General features: G+C 42.8%; 1 protein-coding gene across 1 annotated transcript in view; it reads left to right on the top strand.

Annotated features, from left to right (window-relative positions):
- The window catches only part of PLEKHG7 (pleckstrin homology and RhoGEF domain containing G7), a 54,572-nt gene continuing 29,867 nt past the window's right edge, over nt 1-24,705 (top strand). Inside the window, exons 1-7 of the mRNA XM_061639581.1 lie at nt 1-666; nt 2,461-2,486; nt 7,305-7,441; nt 8,155-8,195; nt 9,084-9,185; nt 10,248-10,397; nt 16,433-16,528. Of these exons, the coding sequence (XP_061495565.1) occupies nt 1-666; nt 2,461-2,486; nt 7,305-7,441; nt 8,155-8,195; nt 9,084-9,185; nt 10,248-10,397; nt 16,433-16,528 (1,218 nt within the window). The remainder of the gene's footprint in view (nt 667-2,460; nt 2,487-7,304; nt 7,442-8,154; nt 8,196-9,083; nt 9,186-10,247; nt 10,398-16,432; nt 16,529-24,705) is intronic.

Below are 24,705 nucleotides of genomic sequence, written 5' to 3'. Positions count from 1 at the left end.
ATGGAGTGCAAACCTTCTTTTGATGTGGATGATGTGACCTACTTGGAAGAACAATGCCATATTCTTGTGGGGCCTGAACCACAGGAAGACAATTTGAATCTGGAAAGAAAGAGTGACTTGGGAAATATTATCTTCTCATCCTTTGAAGCCCCATCCCCATCTGGCACTGAGATAAAATTGTGTCCTAATAATATCACCAAGAGGCGGGCCTTTAGTGATAACCCACATCTCCTGAAAGTTCCGTTTGTGGAGCATGATGATGGTGACATCAGACCTTACCGATTTGACAGACATGCTCCAGGAAGGATTTCTACCTCTCCAACTCTGAGGAGGCTAAGAAATAGTACCTCATCAGTCTCCCAAGTATTCCAGCTCCAGGACAGCATTGAGAACGAGAGGATGCACAGCCAGTTGCCACAAACAGACTTTTCTCTTCTTCCTTGTCAAAGTCATACTCCATGTTCTCAGCATTGTTCTTCCACCTCAGACTCTGGCATCCACACAGATTCACTGTCACTGAGAGAGAACACTACACTGGTTGACTCCCTCTCAGTTCTACCACATCATAAAGATCATTTAGTTGGTGATCAAACATTGCAGAACACTAGTGAGATCGACCCTTCTTTCCTGACTGAGAGGAAACAGAATTCTCAGGAATGCATTGAGGTAAGTAACGTGATTTTTCTTTCCTTGGTTTGGTATGTTTTGTTTATTGCTCAGAGTGAACTAAAGGCTGGTACAACAGATCCTTGGTGCTCTTAGATTTAAGTAGAACGTGATCTAGCATGTGACAGTTTAATCAATATCCAGTTAAGCCTGGATTTAAGTCAGTGTCATATCATTTTAAATCCTCATAAATTATGAGAATAGGGTTGTCCATTGAACTATTAGCACTCAACAAAAGTAGTTAACCTATACCCAGATATTTTGGCTTAACCAGATTTTGCCCATACTAAAATGTCCCCTTCAGTTTATTTTATATTCAGCAGTAGGGTGGCCACTTATGCATCAACTACTTTGAAATCTCTGTAGGGTATAAAATGATACAGACATTTCATGAATAAATATTATAGCCCCATCCTACTCCCATTGGCCAGTGCTGGCCTATTCTCCTACTGCACAATCTAGTGCTTTGCAGCAGAACAGAAGGGCCAAACCAGACATGACATTTCTCACATAGCTTGCCCTTGCTTTGCTGATTTCTTTCTTTCTTTCTTAAAGACAGACAATGCATGGACTGGAACCATAGCATGGGGTGGCTGGGAAAGGCTTTGGCCCTTTGCTCTTATTGCATCCCCACTTGGAATCAATGCCTGCTATTTGCAAGAAGAGGAAAGTTCCAATTTGCCATTCTTCTGATCCAGATCACCCTCCTTCTCCCACTCAGGCTTTTTATTTTTAAATAAAGCTGCACATGGGCACATCAGCTTTTGTCTCTGGGCTGTTAAATGCAGAATTGAGGCTGTTTCATTTAAAGTGAGTACAAACATGGTTTCACTTTAGTGTTTCCCAGACAAGAAGCCACATAGTATTTCAAGGGACCAAAGTACATGTGATGCTAATTAAGTGGGTGTGGTTTTGTTTGTGTTAATGTTTTGGACTAAACCAGCCTTTCCCAACCAGTGTGCCTCCAGATGTTGTTGGACCACAACTCCCATCAGCCTCAGCCAAGTTGCCAATGGTCAGGAAAGATGGGAGTTGTGGTCCAACAACATCTGGAGGCACACTGGTTGGGAAAGGCTGGACTAAACTGAGTAGAGGGACATGGCCCATGGAAACCTGCCCCCCCTTTCCTTACCTCCTTGCACTTCACTGAAGCTGGTTTTCCCCAGATCAGCTCCAATACCAGAAGGTAGCAGAGCTAGGGGACTTGTTTCAAATAGCAGACCGTGGGTATGTGGGGAAGGGGAACTTTGCCCCTGTCCTTCCCTCCCACCTGTCTTGTCTGAAAAGTAAAAACAAAGCACACCCACTTTATAACCAAACCAGCACACATATATTTAGTAAACACACATCGAGTTTGGCCCTTAGTTGCATGACTGAATTTTTTTCAGAAATGCAAACAGCAGCTCCAATAAGAGCATCCCTCCTAGCAGCCTGAGGAGGGATAGGACATTTTCTTTGGGACCAAAGGAGAGGAGAAAATGTTGAACTCTCCTTCCTGCCCCTCCCCAAAGTTCCCAGACTAATTGGCCCCAGTGCAGCTGCTATTTGCATCTCTAAAAAGAGATGCACTTAACATCACATGTAATTTTGCCTTCATTATGCAGGCTTGTTTTTGCTCAAGGAAAAAACCCCCAGTGAGTCTTGATCCTGTCCTGAAACAATCATTTCACTAAAAATTATTAACATTTTATTTTATTTTTGCAATTCTTTTCTACAGCAAGAGCATGCAAGGTGAAAAGTGCCACTCCCTTGTCTTTCATAAAGACTAATATGCAATGCCTTATTCTCTTTCAGGAATTATATTTGCATAAACCTAACAGGTATGTGTTTAAAAATACTTGTTCTTTTAAAAAAGCACTTCCTCATTCTATTTTATACTTTTGTTGAAGTGAAGTGAAGAGTGATATACTCACTGTAATTAACAAGATCAGTGAGGTTTAGGGGACCACTTTTGAAACTTTCTGCCCCCTATGCTTGTTAAGGAGACATGTTTTACAGGCTACATATTGGCTCTCATAAGAACATAAGAAGAGCCTGCTGACTGTCAGGCATGCCCAAGCTGTGTTTACCCAGCCTTACAGTATGGGTTGTCAGGAGCAGCTATACAACAATTTCAGATGGCTAGCAAGGCCATCTTGAAATTTGACTCAAACATTCTTAAGTCAGGGACAAAAAATGTACAGTGTGGTGGGTTTGGTTTTTTTTTAAAAAAACTTGATAGTCTGCAAACAGAAGAGTAGAGCCATTCTGGAGGCAGACCTCTATAAGATGTGAGATGAAGTGTTACTACAAATATATATATATAAACATACACAGAGACCACACATGCCACCACAGAGAAGGAGAAGGTGGGAGAGGAGGGCCCCCTGGGCCAAATGCTAGAGCAGAGGCCTTGGTAACAGCCTCTCCAAGCAGGGCTAGACTAAGGAGGAGGAAAAAGAAGAGGAGGCACCACACTGCAGGGCAGTAGGCAGGCTGGGATGGGCAAAATATCTACTTAATACTGACTGTGGGGGTCGGGGGCCAGAATGAAGCAGGTATTTGCCCACCACAGCCTGCAGCTTGTCTCTTACTCCATGGTGTGGTGCCTCCTCTTCCTGTTCCTTTTCCTCCTCCACAGTCTGGCCCTGCTGGGGAGTCTGTTGTTGATGCCTCCACTCTATCGTTTGGCTCAGGAGGGGCCTTCTCTCCTGCCTTGTTCTTCTGGGGGGTGGTAGGGGGTAGATAGGTGGCAAAAGTGTGACTGCTGTGGATTCCATCACTAGAATCCCCTTGCATGCTGATTGGCTCCCACCATCTGTTGTGGGGAGCAGAGAGTCATGAGGAATTGAGAGAGACATTTACAGAGAGGCGAGGACGGTGGACAGCCATGCCCAAGTATTTACCTTCATTAATTCTTTAGGCTGAGGTTCCCAAACTGTGGTCCACACCTCCTTGGCCCGGTGGGTTGGGCTTACTTTCAAAGAGAGGGCTGGGGCTAGCTGGGAGGGTAGGGAGGGATATCACTGCAAGCCCAGGCTGCCAGCCAGCACAAGCTTTTGGGGACACTGGGGTTTGATTTTTAAAAAAAGTTGTGGAGGGAAGGCTGGAGTAATAGGTAGTTTCCTACATGCTCAGGATGCTGTTGTCTGCCAGAGAGGTGGAGCTGGTGGCAGGTGCTTCCTTCCCCCAAGGAAGATCCCTGCACTTCTAAATTTGCCACAACACTACTGCAGGCCATGAGTTCTGTATCCATCCCCACTGTTAATTTTCTGTTATTTGATGATCAGAGAGACACTCTGTCTTTGAAAATGGAGGATAAAAATTAAGCTAACATTGCTAGTAGCCACTAACAGGCTCGTTCCCTCCATTTATTCCTACGTATAGAATCAGTCAATATCCTGTTTCAACTGGCATAAATGTTTGTTGCAAAATATCACAACTCCTTTGGACTTGTTCATGAAATCTGAGAGTGAGTGCAGTGTAATGGTTAAAGAGTGCTGGACTAGGACCTGGGAGACCTGGGTTCACATCTTCACTCAGCCATGAAGTTCACTGGGTGACCTTGGGCCAGTCACTTTCTGTCACCCTAATCTACCTCAGCTGTTGTGGGAGGGGGAGAGCATATACATTGCCCTGAGTTCCTTGAAGAAAGAGTATAAATGTAACAATAATTTAAAAAAATGTATGATAAAGCAGGAAGTAGGATTGCATTTTTAGAGATCCCATAAATCTCTCTTTAACTAGTATATTATTTGTTATTCATTTTTGTAGCTTTTTTCATACATAAAGGTCACAACCCAGCACAGAGCTAGCCCTATTTTGTGAAAAATTCAGAGCAAACTGTATAGCACATAGACCACATTAATGCTGCTTCTGGGCCACATTTATCAGTCCCTTTGATCCATCCAGCGATCAACACAATGCATTCTTTCTAGTAAATCTTAGAGGGGAAAAGAGTATAACATGTCATGTAGGTAAGTCCCACAGTTTTAGAACTTATGTTAACTTCTTTGTGACCTGAACACACTGTATAAAAAAGGGTGTGAAATTTCACTTTGTTGTTAAGGTTGACTGAACATACCACATATTTGCTTTTTCCAAGCCCTAAGCAGTACTGACAATCCACAGATCTACATCTCTGATATACTTAGGCTTTCAGTCACTTACTATTAATTTGAAATACTAATAGATTAAGTGTTCATATGGTACAAAGTAGATGCAGAGACTTATCATGAAAATATTTGCAATAATTTATGTGCCTGAGTTTGCCTTCTGGGTACAAGGACCCTTCTCATTAAATGCATCATGTGCAATCAAATGTATCTTCACCCTTTCAAAAATAAAATAAAATTCAAATGTTCAGTTAGTTAAGGAACAAAGTTATAAACAATAAACAATATCATCAAAACAAAAATATGACATAAAATCAGTAAAACAGTAGTATAAAAGAATATTTTAGAATCACAGAATCATAGAATCATGGAGTTGGAAGGGGCCTATATGGCCATCGAGTCCAACCCCCTGCTCAATGCAGGAATCCAAATTAAAGCATGCCTGATAGATGGCTGTCCAGCTGACTCTTGAATGCCGCCAGTGTTGGAGAACCCACCATCTCCCTAGGTAATTGATTTGTACCGCTCTAACAGTCAGGAAGGTTTTCCTGATCTTCAGACGAAATCTGGCTTCCTGTAACTTGAGCCCATTATTCCGCATCCTGAACTCTGGGATGATCGAAAAGAGATCCTGGCCCTCCTCTGTATGGCAACCTTTAAGTACTTGAAAAGTGCTATCATATCTCCCCTCAGTCTTCTCTTCTCAAGGCTAAACATGTCCAGTGAATAAACAGACATCCAGGGAATTCAAACAAATAAAAGCAGGGTCCAGTCTTATGAGTGAGGGAAAGCCTAAGCAAAAAGATGTCTTTGCAAGACGTCTGAAGCAATAGATGGTTGCTGCTTCACATATGGCAGAGGGAAAGGCATTTCATAGTATAGGGGGGAAAGTGGAAAATGCCCATTTTCAGGTCATCCCCAGATGGTCTAAAACATCTTACAGGTCTGTACGAGGGCTTTTCAGGTAACCCAATTCCAAGTTTGTCAAAAATCATATGAATTTAACATGGGACTGTTTACTTCTTCAATATGGATGCTAATATCTGTGTATGTAAAATGTGTACCTGTAACGTACTAGTGGCAGCACACTGGTCTTTTTCGCACAGATCCTTAATAAGGAAGCCAACCCTTGGGAGAACTTTGGACTGTAGTCCATGCATGATTATGCCATTAAAAAATTGTTAGTCTTGAAAGCGTCACTAGACTCTGTTGATTTTTGCAAAGCATGTGCTTGAGGTCCGAAAAACCAGTTTTTAAACATTATTTATTTATTAAATTTGTATCTCACCCTTTGTCCCAAAGGAGCCCAGGGCAGCAAACATCAAAATGTTATCATGACACAATTTAAAATAAAACAGAACATATTTAAAACAATTAAAACCATATTAAACATTTAAAAACAATTTAGAACCATCTAAAACAATTTTAAAAACCATCTAAAAATAATTACAATAAAGTGATTATCTTAAAACAATTTTTTTAAAAAACCAATCATATACTCTCACAGTTACCAATTTCAAAGCTGCCATGGCCAATATCTTTAAAGCATCAAAGATACTCAGTCCCTCACCACAAAGTATATCATGACTGATATGTAGGGCTTTTTAAGACACAGAAATTAATCTCATTTTGTAGAAAGTAAATAGTGGATTTGCCCTGGAATTCTGTTAGGAGTATAACTAAACATTCTTCTATTCCAACAACAAAAACAATTCAGACAAAGCACGTATTTCAAAAATTACAAACCCAAATGGTTAGAAAAAAGCTGGCATGACTTTTAGTAGTATTATAACAAGCTGATCTTTTACATCTAGTAGAATGCCATTTTAAGCCATATTTGGGGAGTTCTGTGTCATGCAAAATTATTCAACAGCATTTTCCTCTTCATTCTTGTTTTGCGGGTCTTATGCATATTTTGGTTTAATTACAAATTTGTAAACATTGACTATCTACAATTCTAAGGTACAAAACTAGAGAAATCAGCAGAATAATATTTCATTCTAGATTTATGGAACAATTTACTTTGCAGAATTGGGAGCAGGACTATTGGATTTAACAAAGGAGCCCAGGACCAAGGAGGTACCATGTAGCCCCCATTACAGGCCCATTCACAGTGACACAGAAGCTAGTGAATGAATGGCCCTTAAATTATATGGTGTGTTTAGCAAAACCAAATCAAAAACCCACTGACAGATTTTGAGTTGTTCCAGAATTGAGTAGCAGCTACTACACAGAACTAATGTCATTTAGTTCTGGGCTCCTGCTGGGAGGAAGGGCAGGATATAAATCAAATAATAAATAAATAAATAAATTTAAAATTGGACTTCTGTTGCTATATCTGCAATGGCCTGCCCAGCTACAGCTACCTGGCATGCTAACACAGAAAACTAACTTTAGGGAAGGACACCAGGTTCATATAACACCACATGAGTAAATTCTTGATTGCCTGGTATAAATTTATTTTTTAAAACTCTATGAAAATTCATATTTAGATATTATTTAAATATATATTTTATTGCAAAACATATATTGTTTCCCATGCAGTCTACACAACTCATCTGAACGCAGGCATAGCTCAGTGGTGGTGAGTTTGCCTGGACTTGAGATGTTTCCAGGAGACCTGTTGATATCAGACAGTGCAGCAGAATTCCTTTACCATTCAGCATCCCTGCACAGTTCAGGTGAGAGAGGGAGAAGATATGGATGAGGGGGGAAGAGAAGGGACAGAATACTTTCCTTCTGTGAACTTCCTCAAGGACAAAACCAGACAATACATCAGCTGTCCTGGTATGTGGACGGATTTTTAAAAACACGGACTGCTAGTAGGGGAGACCGTAATCCAGAGTGAAATACTAATAGGGTTTGCGGGGGGGCTTTAAGCCTTTGGCTTCTGCTGTGATCCTGATGTGAATCCCCTCCATGCATACAATTTACATGTGGGGGGAACTCATTGAAATGAATGGAATGATTTTTCCTATGTAAATTACAGGCATGGGGCGCTCAGGATTAGAACCATAGCAGGGACTAAGGGTTAGCTCTCCCCCAACCCCATCATGCTAGGGTCCCATTCAGATCATGCACCCCTTCACTGGCAATTTGTGTAAAAAAAAGGTTTGCAGTTAAGAGCACATGTACATAGCTAACATATCTACTTTGTCCACAAATTAAACTTACCTTGGGATCCAAGCTACCATCTCTATCACAAGCAGATGTGTGTTTTCTGTCTACCAGGACAAACACTCATAAAAATTTCAGGGATGATGCTCTCCCTCTGTATGCCTATAAATGCTAATGAAAGAGATATCCCCATCTTTTTTCATGGTGTTAAATTTTCTGTGAAAGACCTTTTTATTTCTATAGCTCACAATACCCTTGTTTCTGTTCTTTACGTTAGAATCCAAAAAGCCCTGGTGGCCATTCGTTAAAAAAGGAATGGTGAGTATTTTGCAAGCCTCTCCATTTCTACCCTGATAACTGGTATTTCTATAGATTGAAAAATGTAAGGGTTTGTTTCCACCAGCAGACCCAAAGCCATATCTTTATATTTGGGGATGCTGGAGGACAGGGAGGACTATTGTTTTAAAAAACTGTCAAGGGGGCAGATGAAAAAGTTGCATCCAAACATACTTCAGACGTTGCTTAGATATTTAGATTTAATTTTTTTTAAAAAGAACAGGGAATCATCTCTAAGATCACTGATGCAGAGAAATAATTTACTGGCCTGCATCCTAGGGGAACACAGCCGTGCCTGGAACCAGACGCAGAGGGCTTGACTTCTGTTTAACATTACAGCTAATGCTTGGGCCAAGGTCAAAACCTATATGCCAGAATCTTAGCAGCCACCTATTTTTAAACATATATAGGCTATATGGACACAGAAGCCTTGCATTACTCTAATTTTTCCACTCTGGTACTTTTGATAGAAAGGGTAGCTATTGCCATGTCTAAGGAGGATGGATAGGATATGGACTGCCACTGTCATTAAGGTTCCAAATGCAAGAAACTAGAGAAAATATTTTCTGTATCTCATAAATAATTGGAATGACCATCTTTTACTGCAGTGGCATGTGTGTATTTTCAGGTCCATATTTTTTAAAAATAGACTAATCACTTAATTTTATTATGCACATATATATTACATAGTGCTTAGCCATTGTGTTGCAATAAATTCAAATTTTAGTGCATTTTCAAAGTTTAGTTTTGAGGAAGCTTTCTGTATACAAAAAACACAATCTGAGGAAGAATCCCCAACCTTCCCCTCCCCAAGTTAAAGGCAAGCCTCTGGGTTTCACAACTTGACCACTACATTTTGTCTTTAAACAGAGTAAAGACAAACAGAAACAAATATCAGACCTGGAAAACTGTCTTTCCACAGTAACAATCAAGATATCGGAGTGTAGTGGCTATGAATTTCACGGTGTTAAGGTACAAAAATACTTCATATTCTACACCAATAGATTGTTTTGTGTGTTGGTCCTCACTTTTATTCTTCTGTTTTGTTTCTTCTTAACTGCTGCTGGCAGCAATCCTAGACACACTTATATGTAAATGAGCTAGGGATGGGCAAGAAATTTGATTCAGTTCATCTTTCAAGCTGAATCTATCAAATTTGCACTTTCTGAAACAATATGAAAACCGAAACACAGCCATTCTTATCTGATTCATACTTATCCGAATTTTGCAATGCAGTTTGCCAACCAACTAGTGTTTACACAAATGCGTATTTTAAGGGAAAGTGTAAATAAAAACAAAAATACGAGTGAAAATAGCATGCAAAAATGTGTTTATTAGGAAAAAATTCACTAAAATGCTGGAGAATTTTCATTAGGATTTTCATTCATACATACATACATACATACATATATATAATGGGTGCCTCTAGACCCTTACTATTTTGCAGGAGAGATTCAAGCAGATACTAGACATTTAGGTTTGTGCAATTAAAGTGGATTAAAGTGCTCTGTCACCCAAGCACAACAAATCCACTCTTTTAAAACAAAAAACACCCTGACTTTTTGTGGCTAGGAAAATGACAGGGAAATGCATGGAAAAGGGTGGAATGGATGAATGATTAATTGGATGATGTATAAACACTCTGCAAGCAGATCAGGAGGAATGATCATCATCCTAGAACTGCCCTGTAATCAAATCAGAATGAAAGACCTACATAGTCTAACCTCCACATATGTTTTTGTGCAAGCAAATCAGGATGAACTCTCAATAAACAGGTCATCTGGAAAAGCCCCCTCTCTCTCTGTCTTTTGTAAGGAAATATGAATATGATTGCATTGCCACTTCTTTTAGGTGTAATCTGTAGAGCACTCATGATTCCATTATTATATTTTATGAGACTTTAACACGGAAGCAGAGGCCACTGATAACCCAAACAAGAGTATTTAGCACTAACTATAGTTTCTATGATTAAACGGAAGAGCTATTTGTGTAAAAATGTGCATTAACTGATGTATTTGTATTCTGAACTGACAGAATAAAACTTGGCATGAAATTATGAAGATGCATCAGCTTGAGCCAAAAGTCAGTGAAGACCAGTTAGATACAAAGAAGAAAGAAGCTGTGTGGGAGCTTTTTACAACTGAATGCACATACTTTCTTGATCATCTACTGGTTCTCAAAATGGTAAGTGTGAATTTCATAACCATTTCCCTCATTTTGTGGAACAGCAATAGCTACCCATAGATCTAAACTGAAGGTACCTTTACATAACTATTTGTTCCAGCAGGATGTGGCTTTTTGCAGTTACATCGTAGCAGTGATAAACATGGATCTACGTCTTGTAGATTGGTCCATTGGTCCCTAGATATGGTTGGACTACAGCTGCCATCATCCCTGACAATTGGCTAAGCTTGCTGAGGTTCAGGGCTGGCCCAGACATGCCGGGGCTCTTAGGCACAAGCCTGCCCTGGGCCCCAGTGCCATGAGCCAAGATGGTGGCAGAGGCTTCAGTGCCTTAGGGAAACCTCAGCCGCCATCTTGGTTAAGGACAGCGCTGCCCGCGCAACTGCACAACAGCTGAGAAAGGTAAGTTTAAGCAAGGGAATGGCTGGAGCTCTCAGTGTGCGATCCATGGCAGTGATCCTGCCACGAATAGCGGAAGAGGAGCAGAGGGGCACCTCAGGGGCCCCTGTAGCCCCAGGGCCCTCAGCCAGGGCCCCACCTGGCCGCCCTTTGGAACCGGCCCTTCTGGGAATGATGGGGATTATAGTCCAATGACCCAGGATTGAAGAAGATTGATTTAGGAAAATACATAAAAAAAACTTTTCAAAAATTGGTCCACTGAAGCATATGCTGACTAATCAACAAGAGTCTGACAAGCCTTAAAATTAGGCCAGAGATTAGAAAGTGCATTGAACCATTCACCATCACCTACATAGCCATCACTTGTTAGAAAACGGGGTCACAGAATTAAAGTCTTCAAAGGTCATCTAGTCCAACCTACTCCTCCTGATCCAGAAAATCCACTGCTACAACATCCCCAATAGGTGGCCACTAACTTTTGCTTAAAAGGGAGAGTCCACCATCCTCCAAGGCACTTAATTCCACTGTTGTACAGTTCATACCAGCAGGAAGTTTAGTCAAAATCTCCTTTCTTGTAATTTGAATCTATTGGTTTGGCTCCTATCCTCTGGAGCAACAGAAAAATATGCTCCATCATCTATGTGATAGCTTTTCAAAAACCTTTCACAGGAATTGATCTGCACTGCTATATATGTATAGCAAATATACTTTCATTAGTGTCAACCTTATAATCTATCATGAAATTTAAGATATACCCCTTTGCTCTGGGCTGGGAGAGGAGAGGATTGGACAGATGTGCCCCTATACCCAGCACTGCCAGCCTGTTCTGGCCTCCATCTGTGGAGTGATGACAGAACCACTTTGCCGGTGCAGATCTCCCTATTTCACCCACTGAATGGGTGGGCAGAAGTGGTACTGCTAGGATCTCTGCTGGAGGCAGCCAGCATAAAGCCCTGAAGTAGGGTGTTGCAGGGACTGTGGACAGGCTGATCTGACCTAGTATCTCTTAGATCCCAAGCCAAACCCACTACTGTAGCATTATGGCATCAGGCCTGATCCAGGTCTATGGTATGCCAGGCCTTCACCTTCTGCCCTGACCAGAATGCATGGCAGGACTGTAGATGTGCCGGTGGCCCTGCTGGTCTGTTAAGCCCTACCAGGCAGTAGCTCGGAATTTGGATTATTTATTGATCTATATACCGCCTCATAGCTGAAGGTCTCTGGGTGGTTTACAGCAATTAAAACATTAAAAACAAGTATACAAATTTAAAACCATACTAAATTAAAACTCATAAAAACCGATAGGCGAGTTAAAAATGTACTATTGAAATGCTGTTAAAAAATGCCTGGGAGAAGAGGAAAGTCTTCACCTGGCGCCAAAAAGATAACAGTGTTGGTGCCAAGCGCACCTCACCAGAGAGATAATTCCATAATTTGGGGGCCACCACTGAGAAGGCCCTATCCCTTGTTGCCAGCCTCACAGCTTCCCTCGGAGTAGGCACCCAGAGGAGGACCTTTGATGTTGAGTGTAGTGTATGCATGGGTTTGTGTCAGGAGAGGTGTTCCATCAGGTATTATAGTCCCAACCTATGGAAGGTTTTATAGGTTAAAACCAGCACCTTGAATTGAGCTCGGAAACATACAGGCAGCCAATGCAAGTGGGCCAGAATCGGTTTTATATGTTCGAACCATCAGGTCCTTGTTACCAATCTGGCCACTGCATTTTGCACAAGCTGCAGTTTCTGAACTGTCTTGAAAGGCAGCCCCACGTAGAGTGCATTGCAGTAATCTAACCTGGAGGTTACCAGAGCATGGACAACTGAAGCCAAATTATCCCTGTCCAGATAGGGGAGTAGCTGGGCCACCAACCGGAGCTGGTAGAAGGCACTCAGTGCCACCGAGGCTACCAGAGCCTCAAGTGACACAGATGGTTCTAGGAGAACCCCAAGCTCTTTCAGGGGGAGTGTGACCCCAACCAGGACAGGTTGGACATCCACCATCCTGTCAGATAAACCACCCACTAACAGCATTTCAGTCTTGTCTGGATGGATCATCAGTTTATTAGCCCTCATCCAGTCCGTTGTCGCAGCCAGGTACTGGTTTAGCACATTGACAGCCTCACCTGAAAAGGATGAGAAGGAGAAATAGAGCTAGCTGTGTGTCATCAGCGTACTGATAGCAACGCACTCTAAAACTCCAGATGACTGCACCCAATGGTTTCATGTACATGTGGAACTGACCCCCTATGGAACCCCATACTGGAGAGTCCATGGGGCCAAGCAATGTTCCCCAAGCAGCACCTTCTGCAGCCGAGCTGCCAAGTAGGAGCAGAACCACCGCCATGCAGTCCCTCCCTCTCTCAACTCAGCCAGTCTTCCCAGAAGGATACCATGGTCGATGGTATCGAAAGCAGCTGAGAGATCAAGGAGAATCAACAGAATCACACTCTCCCTGTCTCTCTTCTAACAGAGGTCATCATACAGGGTGACCAAGGCTGTTTCCGTGCAAAAACCAGGACTGAAACCCAACTGAAATGGATCCAGATAATCTGTCTCATCCAAGAGTGTCTGGAGCTGGCCTGCAACCACTCGTTCCAGGACCTTGCCCAGGAATGGAACATTTGCTACCGGCCTATAGTTATTAAGATTTTCTGGGTCCAGGGATGGTCTCACTGCCGCCTCTTTCAGGCAGCCAGGGACCAGTCCCTCTCGCAGAGAGGCATTAATCACTTCCCTGGCCCAGCCAGCTGTTCCATCCCTGCTATCTTTCATTAGCCAAAAAGGGCAAGGATCCAGCACAGAAGTGGTTGCATGAAACTGTCCAAGCACCTTGTCAACGTCCTCAAGCTGTACCAACTGAAACTCATCCAAGAAATCAGGACAAGGCTGTGCTCTGGATACCCTGCTTGATTCACCTGCTATAACACTGGAGTCTAAGTCCTGGCGGATGCTAAAGATTTTATCCTGGAAGTGCCTAGCAAATTCATTACAGTGGGCCTCAGATGGTTCTACCATGTCCCTGGGGCCAGAGTATAATAGCCCCCGGACAATTCTGAAGCGCTCCACTGGGCAGCAGATTGATGATTTGACAGTGGCAGAAAAGTATTTTTTTTTTTGCTGTCCTCACTGCCCCTAAATACAGCTTACCAGAGGCCAGTGTGTAACCGCATCCACCAGGAGTTCGTCTCCATCTGCACTCAAGCCATCTCCTATATTGTTTCATCGCTCTCAGCTCTGGGGTATACCATGGAGCTGTACGGGCTCTACACAGGAGAGGGCGCTCAGGAGCAATCATGTCAACCACCCGGGTCATTTCTGTATTCCACAGTTCAACCAGGGCTTCAACAGGAGCACCAGCCTTATCAGCCGGAAAACTCCCCAGAGCCCTTTGGAAACCATCTGGATCCATTAGTCTTTGGGGGCACACCAACTTAATAGATCCCCCACCCTTACAGAGGGGGAAAGCTGCTGTAAGCCTAAACCAGGGGCGTCACTACCGGGGTTCGGAGGGTGCGGCCCGCACCCGGGTGTCACCATGAGGGTGGTGACACCCAGAGCCGCCCCGCTCCGTTGCCCGGAAAGGCTGCTCCAACTCCTCAGAGGTGGGCGGGCAGGCAAGACCGGGAGCAGCGTTGGCGGGGTGAGGGAGGTGCGCTGGCGTTCCCAGGCCTTCTCCGGCTGGGTGACCCTCTGGCGCGCGCCCTCCCAGGGTCATGGATGGGGTGGCTGGCCTCGAGTGCGTGCACGCACACACGCAAGCCCAGCCACCTCGTCCATGCCCCTGGAAGGGAGCCCACCGGAGGTCAGCACCCCCCCCGCACTCCTGCTAGTGACGCCGCTGGTCTAAACTTCAGTAAGCAGTGATCTATCCATGACAATGGGACTGATGTAAGATCCCCCACTTTCAGATCACCATCTCCATGTCCAGTTGCAAATACCAAGTCTAGAGTATGCCCTGCTACATGTGTTGGGCCAATGGCATATTGGGACAGTCCTATGGTTGTCATGGAGAACATGAAATCCTGAGCCGGCCTGGATAAGGTGGCCTCAGCATGGATGTTTACATCCCCCAGAACCAACAGTCTGGGGGATCTCAACAGTACACCCGAGACCACCTCTATCAGCTCAGCTAGGGAATCTGTTGGGCAGCAGGGTGGGCGGTACACCAACAGAATCCCCAGTCTGTCCCTGTGACCCAACATAAGGTGCAAACACTCCAGACCAGTAGTCACATGGACAGGGTGCTTGCAGAGGGAGATGGAGCTCCTATAGACCACAGCAACCCTCCTCCCTGACCCTCAAGTCTACCCTGATGCTGAACCAGGTACCCTGGTGGGCATAACTGGGAGAGACTGACTCCTCCCTGCTCACCCACCCAGGTCTCGGTTATAAATTCCAGATCTGCTGCCTCATCCACAATTAAATCGTGAATGAGGGAGATCTTATTATGCACCGATCTGGCATTTAGGAGCAGCATCCAGAGGCCTGAGAGCTGGCTAATAGGGCAACCAACAAACCTCCGTGTGTGGGGAGGACCAGAACAAGGCACAGTTGTTAACTGCCTGGGCTGCATTCCCCTTACCTGGCAAGTCCTCCTCACAATGCCATATCTCCCTCTACCCATCACTACACTAACTGGGGGGCCCTCAAGTCCCCCCACTTGGCTCCTCTCTCCTAGGCACATAGTTCAAGACCCACAAGACCCACAAAAAGTCCGGCGGTCTGCAAAGCAGAAGTCCTGGATACCTGGGGGCTTGGTCCTGCAGGATGTGACAGCCTGCAAAGCAGAAGTCCAACAGGAGAGGGCGGTGGTGGTAGCCAAGCAACAGCAACAAGCCAGAAAGAAAGCAGGCAGGCAGGCAGGCAGGCAGGGAGCAGCAGCAGCAGATGGCTCTCTTTCTTCCCTGGGTGGTGGTGGTCCCCTTCTTCCTGCAGGCACTGGGTCTCTCTATTTTGGATGGCACCCAAAATATAGTAACTTGAAAATACTCCCTCAGAAGTTAGAGACAGAGCTACCTCTACTCTAGAAGGGCTGTTCACATTGTATTTAAAGAAATGAGTTATATATTATCACTTCTTTTCAGTGATAATTAGAATAAGGCTAATTTGTACTGCTTGAAAAATCATGAAGAATACTATCTGCCATTTGAATAACTTGCAGCACAATCCTATGCTTGTTTACTAGAAGTAAGACTCGCTGAGTTCAATCACATTTACTTCTAGGTAAATGTATATAGGATTGGAGCCTAAATTCTTCAAGATGTAAGCTATCAGAATGCCTTAATTCAAGATAATCGGGTGGCTATTTTATTGAGACAATACAATTGCTTTTTTTTCCAGCTTGTCAGCAATGCAGAATGTGCAAAGTTTCCTAAAAATGTGACTGCTTATATGTTTAGTGTATACAAGCTGGATCTTTGAGGAAAGAATGCAGGTTTGGGGTGAGGGAGAGAGAATGTCTGTTGAGTGCTAGAGGCAGATGTATAGCAGAAATACCACAAATGAAGCCTGTCCGTTATGTTTTCTAGAGATGTAATGGACTTGGGTGAGGAATTTTTCTTGAAAAAGGAAATCTGCGACAACTCTGGGATTTAGAGAAGAAATAACTAATGAGGCATTGATATTTTTGTTTTGAAGATATTTATGGATACATTAAGGTACCTGCAAAGCAAGGAGTTCCTTCCCGATGTGGACACTGGGCTACTATTTGCCAACTTGGAAGAGTTAAAACAGGTGAGAAAAACAAACTTCAGTTTGCAGATTTACAGTAAACAACATGTACTGTATTGGGTCTCTGACCTTTAATACAAGAGTTTTGGCTGTTCTCTCTATAGATATACATTTGGATATATGGGACTTAAAATTAACAAATAATTGATATATTCAGACTATATTAGCAAATGTTTCTAGAGTTAATTCAGTCATTTGTTTGAACATATATATGCCTCCTAAACCTATGAATTAATATGGCAAGCAGGTCTGGCAGGAGTTAGAACAAGTGTTACAATGTATTGAGGAAGTACTCCCAAGAGCAGATGTTTTGCTATGTGGGGATTTTAATGCTCAAATTGGCGGAAATAATGAACAAATTCATAAAAGCCTTGCTTTAGATTTATTTATTTATTTATTGTATATATATACTACCCCATAGCCGAAGCTCTCTGGGCGGTTTACAATAACTAAAAACATTAAAAACAAATATACAAATTTAAAAACACATCTTTTAAAAACAATTTAAAACACATGCTAAAATGCCTGGGAGAAGAGGAAAGTCTTGACCTGGTGCTGAAAAGATAACAGTGTGGGCGCCAGGCACACCTTGTCAGTAAGATCTTTCCATAATTTTGGGGCCACCACTGAGAAGGCCCTCTCCCTTGTTGCCAGCCTCACAGCTTCCCTCGGAGTAGGCACCCAGAGGAGGGCCGTTGATGTTGAGCATAGTGTACGGGTTGGTTCGTATCGGGAGAGGCATTCCATCAGGTATTGTGGTCCCAAGCCATGTAAGGCTTTATATGTTAAAACCAGCACCTTGAATCAAGCTCGGAAACATACAGGCAGTCAATGCAATGAGGATAATGTAAGCATCCCAGATAGACATTCACTGTATAGCTTCATTAATAGAAATAGACAAATACTCTATAATATTGTATATAAGCATCAGCTACAGTGTTTAAATGGTGGGGATTTGGATAGGTCATCTGCCCATTATACCTACCTAGGGGAGTAGTGTAGTCGACTATATCTTTGTGTCATATAATATTTATTCAAAAGTAAATCTTTCCATTTAGAGGAACGGGTGGACAGTGATCATTTTTCATTGGGTGCAAAGATAGGTTATATTAAGAACAGTAAACAACACATTGTTCTTCACCCTATTCCGGGTGCTTATATTGGGGAAAGACAAATTAGATGGTCATTAATTGTTGCAGATGAAACAAGGCAAACCTTGGGGAATCAGACCATGATGAAGCTGAGAGGAGAACTTATAAATAAGGAAGGCAATCCTATCAGCATAGATCAGACATTGATAGAAAATCTAAGGTCCTTTTTTGGTAAAATCTGCCCATCAAAAACTGAAACCTCATATACAGTTTTGGTTCGATGCAAACTGTAGAAATAGCAAACAGATTTTGATAAAAGCAGCTAGATCTCTAAGGAGAAATAAATCTGACAAATTTTTGTTGTTATGTGCCTTCAAGTCTATTACAACTTATGGCGACGCTATGAATCAGTGACCTGTTGCGCAGCGTGTGAATGAGTAGCGTTTTCCCAGATAACCACAATGTCCTGACTGGTATACGGATTCTTTATTGCTCCATAAGACAAGCACATATAGTACAATTCAATACCTCTTGTCTCTCTTTTCTCTCTTCAGTAACTTAACATCCCCCCACACTGAGCTGTTCTTTGCTCCTGGGTTATATGGCCTTGGGCTGTTAATCACCGGCTGATAGCCAGCAGCTGCTGCCTGCTGTGAGCTGCACACAATTAACCCCTCGCTGTCTTTTAGGAAAATACCCTGACCGGTAAATGCCAACAGCTCCCACCTATTCCTAAAAAACATCTTGTTTACATACATTTAGGTATACATAGGTTCTATACAGACTATACATAGGTTTGGTTATTTAACACATGTGATTAGCAATGTTTCCCCTTCATCTTCTTTCAATGTCTCTCCCTCTCTCATATGGGACCGAACAGCAAACTTCTCTGATGTCCATGTGTTTTCTTTTGCCTGCACCTTATGACATATTTGGAATCTGTCAGGAGGTTTACCCTTGTTTACCCTTTCCGACCTTCTGTTAGTTGTGGATTTTCTATTTTTGGTTCACCTATAGGTTGCACAGTAACCTCCCCTTCCTCTTGTTTCAATTCAGGGGTCTGTGCTCCTATCCCTTCCATCGCTACTCCAGTGTTTGTGTTTAAGTTGTGTATAGTTGTGTTCGCGTCATGTGAGTTTCCCAGTTCCACCTGTACACTGGTCTGCCAATCTTGTTCCTGGGCTCTCACACTCCTGCTTAAACTCACTGTTCTTTGACTTGGTAGCCAGATGCGATAATATGCATGTTGGAACCTGAGCATGACCCCCTTCTGTGCCCTGGGATCCAGCTTCCCTGTTCGTTTTCCCTTTGGTACATGCACCCAACACTGAGCACGAAACCGAAGAATGTGCTGTAGACTGGGCTTTTCACCATGCAATTTTTCATAAGGTGACATTTGTATGGCCCTATGGTATAATCTGTTTTGTATGTGTGTTGCATACATCATGCATTCACCCCAAAAAGAGTGTGGCAACTTAGTGTCTTTCAGCATAGCCCTGGTACCTTCTTGCAATGCTCTATTTTTTCTCTCTGCTAAACCGTTTTGGTGAGCAGAAAATGGGGCCGTTAGAGCATGTTCTATTCCTTCTGTGCTCAAATACCGCTCAAAAGACTGGCTAGTGAACTCTCCCCCTTGATCAGAACGGATTTGTCGTATATGTGTACCGTGTTGTCTTTCAACCCTGTTTATGAATTGTTTCAACTTTCCTTCGGCTTCGTTCTTGGCTTTCAGTAAATACACGGTACAAAACCGAGTATATTCATCCAATATGACCAGGACATAGCGGGCTCCACCCTGGGACTTTTGGAATGGGCCTACGAGATCTACATGCACTGTTTGATATGGCCTGGTAGTGTGACTCTCCATGTCCTTGCCTATAGGAGCCACAGTAGCCTTGGTTTCTTTACAGATCTCACAGTCTATGTACTGTGTGCATTCTTTAAAGGTCAAATCTTTACTATTACCAGGTGTTTTCATCAGTGTGCTGAAACTAGCATGCCCTAGTTTCCTGTGCCATAAATGTATACACCCATCGTGGGGCCTTTGATTGCCTATCATCTTTGCATGCTTAGTGGGTTCTATTACTACATAATACAAAGAGTTCCTTAACGCCCCCTTAAGGTATTCCTTGTTTCCTTTTCCTATTACACATTTTCCTTTGTCAAACGTTACAGTATATCCCATAGCATTCATCCGAGCTACAGATAGAATATTACTTCCCAATTGTGGGACAAACAGTACATTGGTTATAACAGTTTTCAACTCACATATTTCCATTATTCCCCTTCCCATTACCTTCCTGTGTGTGCCATCAGCTAGCACCACCTCCTCTGTTGTGGGAAGCATTGTTTGGAACAAATGTTTACTGTTCACCATGCAATGCGTTGCACCTGAATCAACTACAAAAACAGAGCAGTCAGTGTCCATTGCTCCTTCGTCAGCTCGCACCACCTGTACATGCGACTGTTTACTCCCTTGTCTCTTTCTAACACAGTCTCTTTGTAGGTGTTGTCGCGAACCACAAATATAGCAGGCCTTTAGTCCAAAAACTCTTGCACTTGCTTCATTTTTCTCATATCGTCTTTCTCTCCTGCCTGTTGTTTCTGTTGCTTGCTCTCTTTCATCTGCTTCTTTCCGCCTTTCCCACTCCTGTAGCAGCTTTCCTGATACGTACTCTACAGTGAGGTTGTCATCCGGCATGGCTTCCAACGAACTGATCATCGGATCCCAAGAAGCATTCAATGAAGACAAAATATATACTTGTTGCAACTGCGTGTGAATCACATCTCGTTCTTGCAACTCTGCAAGGTATTTTTTAATGGTTAGCAAATGTTCTGCCATTGTTACATCACCAGTCAGCCTCATTTGGTAAAGCTTATGTGCTAGATGGATTTTACTGCTGGCTGTCTTCCGTACGTGCACCTCATTTAGCGAAGTCCATATAAGCCTTGCTGTTGGCTTATCCTGTATGTGCAGTAACTGGGCATCATCTACAGCCAGGATGAGAAAAGACTTTGCTCTTTCTTCCAATCGAATCCATGGAGCTGGCAGTGGGTCAGATGGGGGGTCGTTTACCACCACCTGCCATAAATCCTCCTTCGTTAGAAAAGTCTGCATTCTCAAGCGCCAACTTGAGTAGTTAGTGTCTGTTAGGCGTTCAAGCGGCATTCCAGCCGAAAGTGAAACTGCCATCGTTAGCCTGTGTCTCCTCGATTCTACACCATGGCTGTTCGGATTGCTTCTGCAGGATACCCTTCCTCTGCAGTAAGACTGGGCGATCCAAGTTATCCAGCAATCTGGGCGATCTGGCGACCTAGGAATCTGGGCCCATATCCCCTGTTGCGCAGCGTGTGAATGCGTAGCGTTTTCCCAGATAACCACAATGTCCTGACTGGTATAATGATTCTTTATTGCTCCATAAGACAAGCACATATAGTACAATTCAATACCTCTTGTCTCTCTTTTCTCTCTTCAGTAACTTAACATCCCCCCCCACTGAGCTGTTCTTTGCTCCTGGGTTATATGGCCTTGGGCTGTTAATCACCGGCTGATAGCCAGCAGCTGCTGCCTGCTGTGAGCTGCACACAATTAACCCCTCGCTGTCTTTTAGGAAAATACCCTGACCGGTAAATGCCAACAGGGCCGGTGCCAAGCGGTGGCCAGGTTGGGCCCAGGCCGAGGATCCCTGCGCGGGCCCTCATTAGGGTGAGAAAGTAGCGTTTCCCTTCCACAATCTGCAGCAGGGTCCCTGCCACGGATCACAGGGACGGAGCTTCCAGGCCACCCGCCTGTTTGCTCACTCCACCTACCTCTCTCCTGTGTTCTACTATGCACAAGGTTGCCATCAAGGGGCTGATGCCCCTACCGCCATCTTGGTTGATGGTAAGCATGTGTGCGCATGTAACATATCGCGCATGTGTGCCATCAACCAAGTTGGTGGTGGGGCATCAGCCCCTTAGAGAAGCCTCTGCAGCCATCTTGGTTGATGGCAGCCCTGAGCACGCAGCACGCGCAGCAGCAGAACAAAGGAGAGAGGTAGGGGGAACAGGCAGGAGCCATGTGCCCAGGGCAGGCTGGTGTCCAAGGGCCCAGTCATTGGTGCCTCCAATAGCATCTATTATAAACCACACTATTCAGATCTCATAAGTTCAGGTCTGTGGCTTCCTTGATGGAATCAATCCATCTCTTGTTTGGCCTTCCTCTTTTTCTACTCCCTTCTGTTTTCCCCAGCATTATTGTATTTTCTAGTGAATCAGGTCTTCTAATTATGTGTCCAAAGTATGATAACCTCAGTTTCATCATTTTAGCTTCTAATGATAGTTCTAGTTCAATATGTTCTGACACCCAATTACTTGTCTTGTTCGCAGTCCATGGTATACGCAAAGCTCTCCTCCAACACCACATTTCAAATGAGTTGATTTTTCTCTTATCTACTTTTTTCGCTGTCCAACTTTCACATCCATACATAGAGATAGGGAATACCATTGTCTGAATGATCCTGACTTTGCATTTGAGGACCTTTTCTAGTTCTCTCATAGCTACTCTCTAGCCTCCTTCTAATTTCTTGACTATTGTCTCCATTTTGGTTAATGACTGTGCCAAGGTATTGATAATCCTTGACAAGTTCAGTGTCCTCATTGTCAACTTTAAAGTTACATAAATCTTCTCTTGTCATTACTTTTGTCTTCTTGATGTCCAGCTGTAGTACTGCTTTTGTACTTTCCTCTTTAACTTTTAACAGCATTCGTTTCAAATCATTACTGGTTTCTGCTAGTAGTATGGTATCATCTGCATATCTTAAATTATTGCTATTTCTCCCTCCAATTTTCACACCTTCATCTTGGACCAGTCCCGCTTTCCGTATGATATGTTCTGCATATAGATTAAACAAATACGGTGATAAAATACACCCTTTGGTTCCCAATCGGTTTCTCCACATTCTTTCCTTACAGTAGCCTCTTGTCCACAGTATAGGTTGTGCATCAGGACAATCAGATGCTGTGGCACCCCCATTTCTTTTAAAGCATTCCATAGCTTTTCATGATCTACACAATCAAAGGCTTTGCTGTAATCTATAAAGCACATAAAAGATTTCTTCTGAAATTCCTTGGTCTGTTCCATTATCCAGTGTATGTTTGTGATATGATCTCGGATACCTCTTCCTTTTCTAAATCTACATTGGACATCTGGCATTTCTCACTCCATATATGGTAAATGCCTTTGTTGTAGAATCTTGAGCATTACTTTACTTGCATGGGATATTAAGGCAATGGTTCAATAATTACTGCATTCCCTGCCCCTTTCTTTGGAACTGGGATATATATTGAAGGCTCCCAGTCTGTGGGCCATTGTTTAATTTTCTATATTTCTTGACAAATTTTTGTCAACATTTGCACAGATTCAGTGTCAGTAACTTATTGGTATGCCATCTGTTCCTGGTGATCCAGGTATTTTAAGAGCAGCTTTCACCTCACCGTCTAAAATTTCTGTTTCTTCATCATTCGGTTCCTCCGTGAATGAATCTGTCATCTCTTTTATAGAGTTCTTCAGTATATTGCTTCTATCTTCCTTTTATTTAATCTTGGTCAGTCAGTGTGTCCCCCTGTGGGTTATTTAACATCCCTACTCTTGGTTTAAATTTTCCTTTCATTTCTCTAATCGTTTGGAATAGGACTGTTGTTCTACCCTTTTTGTTGTCCTGTTCTATTTCTATACAAAAACTATTGTAATAGTTCTCTATCAACTGAGTTTAAAGCCTCAAACCTGTTCCTTATTTGATCTTTATATTCTTCTTGGATGTTATTTAAATGGTATTTTGGCATTATGAGTGCTTTGTTGTTCTTCTTTAGCTTTACTCTGATTTTCAATATGACCAGTTCATGATCTGTACCGCAGTCTGCTCCTGGACTTGTTTTTGCAGAAAGTATGGAACTTCTCCATCTTCTGCAACCAATTATAGAATCAATTTGATTCCTACTGAGGAAGGAAGGTGGTCTTGCCCCCCCTTAGAGACCCTAATCATCAATATGCTTCACACTGTTTCTTATAATGGCCTTTATATTAATCATAATAATGTGAGAGCAGCTTGCTAAGACTGCAGCTAGAGGAAATTGGGAAATAGTACACTGTGTCAGTCTGTGCAGGGAAAAAGCAGAAGTTGTGGCTAAGAGAAAGATTTCACATCTGGCAGGAACATTTAAACTGGAATTAACTAGAGTCATGAAAGTGTGTACGTGACATTCAGAAGGTACTCTTCATATGTGCTGGAAACCCGCTCTCATTAACATGGTAATGAATATGCTTGCTTGCCATGGGTATATAACTGTGTGTAACTGTGTCATAGGGAGGGAGACTTTCTTACTCTCTCTTCTGGTGTACATCAGTATTTTCTTTATTGCAATACACCTCTCCAATTGATTGCTTTTCCTAAGTGTTATTGTGAAGAGAGTTTCCTTCCACATTATATTGACCATTTGGTGCTGTTCATGTGTACAGTCATCTTTTCGGTTGCTCAAAAAATGTGTTTGCAAGAAACAAATTATTGGCTTCACAGAATTCAATAAGTCTCTCTCCTGCTTCATTTCTGTCTCCTATGCCCCATTTCCCCCACAATTTCTAGTTCTTTGTTCCCTACTTTTGCATTCCAGTCCCCCATGATTATCAGAACATTGTGTTTTGGTGTGCGATCAATTTCTTCCTGTACTTCTGCATAAAATCTCTCCAGTTCCTCTTCTGTGTTTGCTGTTGGAGCATAGAATTGGATGATGGTTATGTTAATAGGTTTCCCATTTAATCTCATTGATATCACTCGCTCAGACCTTGCGGTATAGCTCCTAATTGCTTTTGCTACATCACTTCTCACTATTAAAGCAACCCCGTTTCTTAATTTCTCATGTCCTGCATAAAATATTTTGTAGTTGTCTGATTGAAAATGTCCCATTCTTGTCCATTTTAATTCACTCATGCCAAGTATTGTAATGTTGATGTGTTCCATTTCTTGCTTCACAATTTCTAACTTTCCCTGGTTCATGCTTCTCACATTGTGTTCCTATTGTGTACATTGTACAACTCTGGGCTCTCCTTTCGCA

This window comes from Rhineura floridana, chromosome 8 (genome assembly GCF_030035675.1).
Source record: "Rhineura floridana isolate rRhiFlo1 chromosome 8, rRhiFlo1.hap2, whole genome shotgun sequence".
NCBI lineage: Eukaryota > Metazoa > Chordata > Lepidosauria > Squamata > Rhineuridae > Rhineura > Rhineura floridana.
The sequence above is the reverse complement of the archived record's forward strand: the minus strand, read 5'-3'. Positions and strand labels throughout refer to the sequence as shown.